This window comes from Apaloderma vittatum, unplaced genomic scaffold, assembly GCF_000703405.1.
Source record: "Apaloderma vittatum isolate BGI_N311 unplaced genomic scaffold, ASM70340v1 scaffold7986, whole genome shotgun sequence".
NCBI lineage: Eukaryota > Metazoa > Chordata > Aves > Trogoniformes > Trogonidae > Apaloderma > Apaloderma vittatum.
The window spans coordinates 16,286-17,773 of NW_009723304.1; the positions used below are offsets into that span (position 1 = coordinate 16,286).

Consider the following 1,488-nt stretch of genomic DNA (forward strand, 5'->3'; position numbering starts at 1 on the left):
AACTGGCTGCATTTTAATAAACCCCCAAGACCCTGTTCCTCTTCTTGACCTCACACCTTTTTTTTTTTACCGTGATTTGGTTCTGTTGAGTCAGAAAATCAGCTGGCAGCTGCTCTTCCTTGGGAATGTTTTGTTACCTGCTGCCCCCAAGAATGCTCAAGTATCGGACACGCACTCCTTAGGAGGGGGAAAAAAGCACCACTTCCACACCGACATTAAGAAAACAATTTATTTGAACAACTCAGCCACAAACCTGCTGTTAATTCGCCACAAAGAGCGAGAAAAGGGTTTAAGAAAAGCGATGTAACGTGTCAACTAAAGTAATTATTGCTTCTACGTGGATGGCTCGAAGCAGAGCGAACCCTGGTCATGTCCTTAACCTAGAGGTTAGTGTTTTAAAGAGTTTAGGCTCCATTTTTTAAATACACAGAGCGAGTTTCAACTACTAGGAGGATAAACATTGCAGGAGGAGGTTTTACTCTTCAAAAATTCAATCCCGTGGAGCTGCAGGAAGCTCGGATATTCAATTTTTTTGACTCCTAGGGCAGATCTGCCTCCAGCACCTCGACGATGCGCGCAGCCGAGGGCCGCTTCTTGGGGTCCTCGCTGGTGCAGACGGAGAAGAGGTCGATCATCTGCTGGTAGGACGGGTCCAGTTCTTCCATGTTGAGGGCCGGGCGGGTTCCTAGGGCCGCGTAGTACGCGTCCTCGTCGAAGCAGTCTTCGTCGAAAGATTCGTCTGGATTAAACAGAGAAAAAAAATAAAGCTGGTGAAGGAGGTGAGAATGTTTCCAGGCACGGGACATCTGCCTCCTTGGTGATTTCTGGGGCTCTGAGCGTGTCTCACAGGATCATTTCCAGCTTTTCATCCACCAGTCCTGCTTTGCAAGCAGGATGTGACCTTTATGTCAGCTTGATTATTGCTTTATCGGCATTAATTAGTGTCTGACTTTCCCTTTTGCCTGAAATCGCTTGTTTTGAAGCTGTGGCCACCAGCTTTCTCGCCGCAGAATAACTGAGTCACACCCCTGCAGAGCTGGCTGGGAAAACACCGATGCGAGGAGACGCTGAGAGCAGGAGAGTGAGGAGGGGAAAAAAATAAAATAAAATTCCCCTGGCTGCCTGGAGACCAAACAAAACACAAACTGGCCTGTGGGGCCGTATCAGCACGAAGGCTGGAGTGAGAGAGAGGTTTTCCTGGCACTGCCTGTAGGGTTTTGAGCTCTGTGTGGCTCCAGGGCAAGGATCTGCCTGGGGGGAGATGTTAACAGCCCCTGCCTGGCCCATCTACCCCTCGTTACTCCAACAGGTGGCCAAGGCCAACGGCGTCCTGGCCTGGGTCAGCGCTGGCGTGGCCAGCAGGGCCAGGGCGGGGATCGTCCCCCTGGAGCCCCGGGTTCAGGTTTGGGCCCCTCCCGCCAAGAAGGAGCTGGAGGGACTGGAGCGTGTCCCGAGAAGGGCAGCGGAGCTGGGGGCGGGGCTGGAGGC

At 52.2% G+C, this 1,488-nt stretch overlaps 1 protein-coding gene across 1 annotated transcript in view; it reads right to left on the minus strand.

Moving 5' to 3' along the window:
* Positions 1 to 539: 539 nt before the first annotated feature.
* The window catches only part of PBK (PDZ binding kinase), a gene marked incomplete at its 5' end in the record, with an annotated part of 4,121 nt that continues 3,172 nt past the window's right edge, over positions 540 to 1,488 (minus strand). The window contains one exon of the mRNA XM_009872051.1: positions 540 to 739. Coding sequence (XP_009870353.1) covers positions 540 to 739 — 200 coding nt within the window. The remainder of the gene's footprint in view (positions 740 to 1,488) is intronic.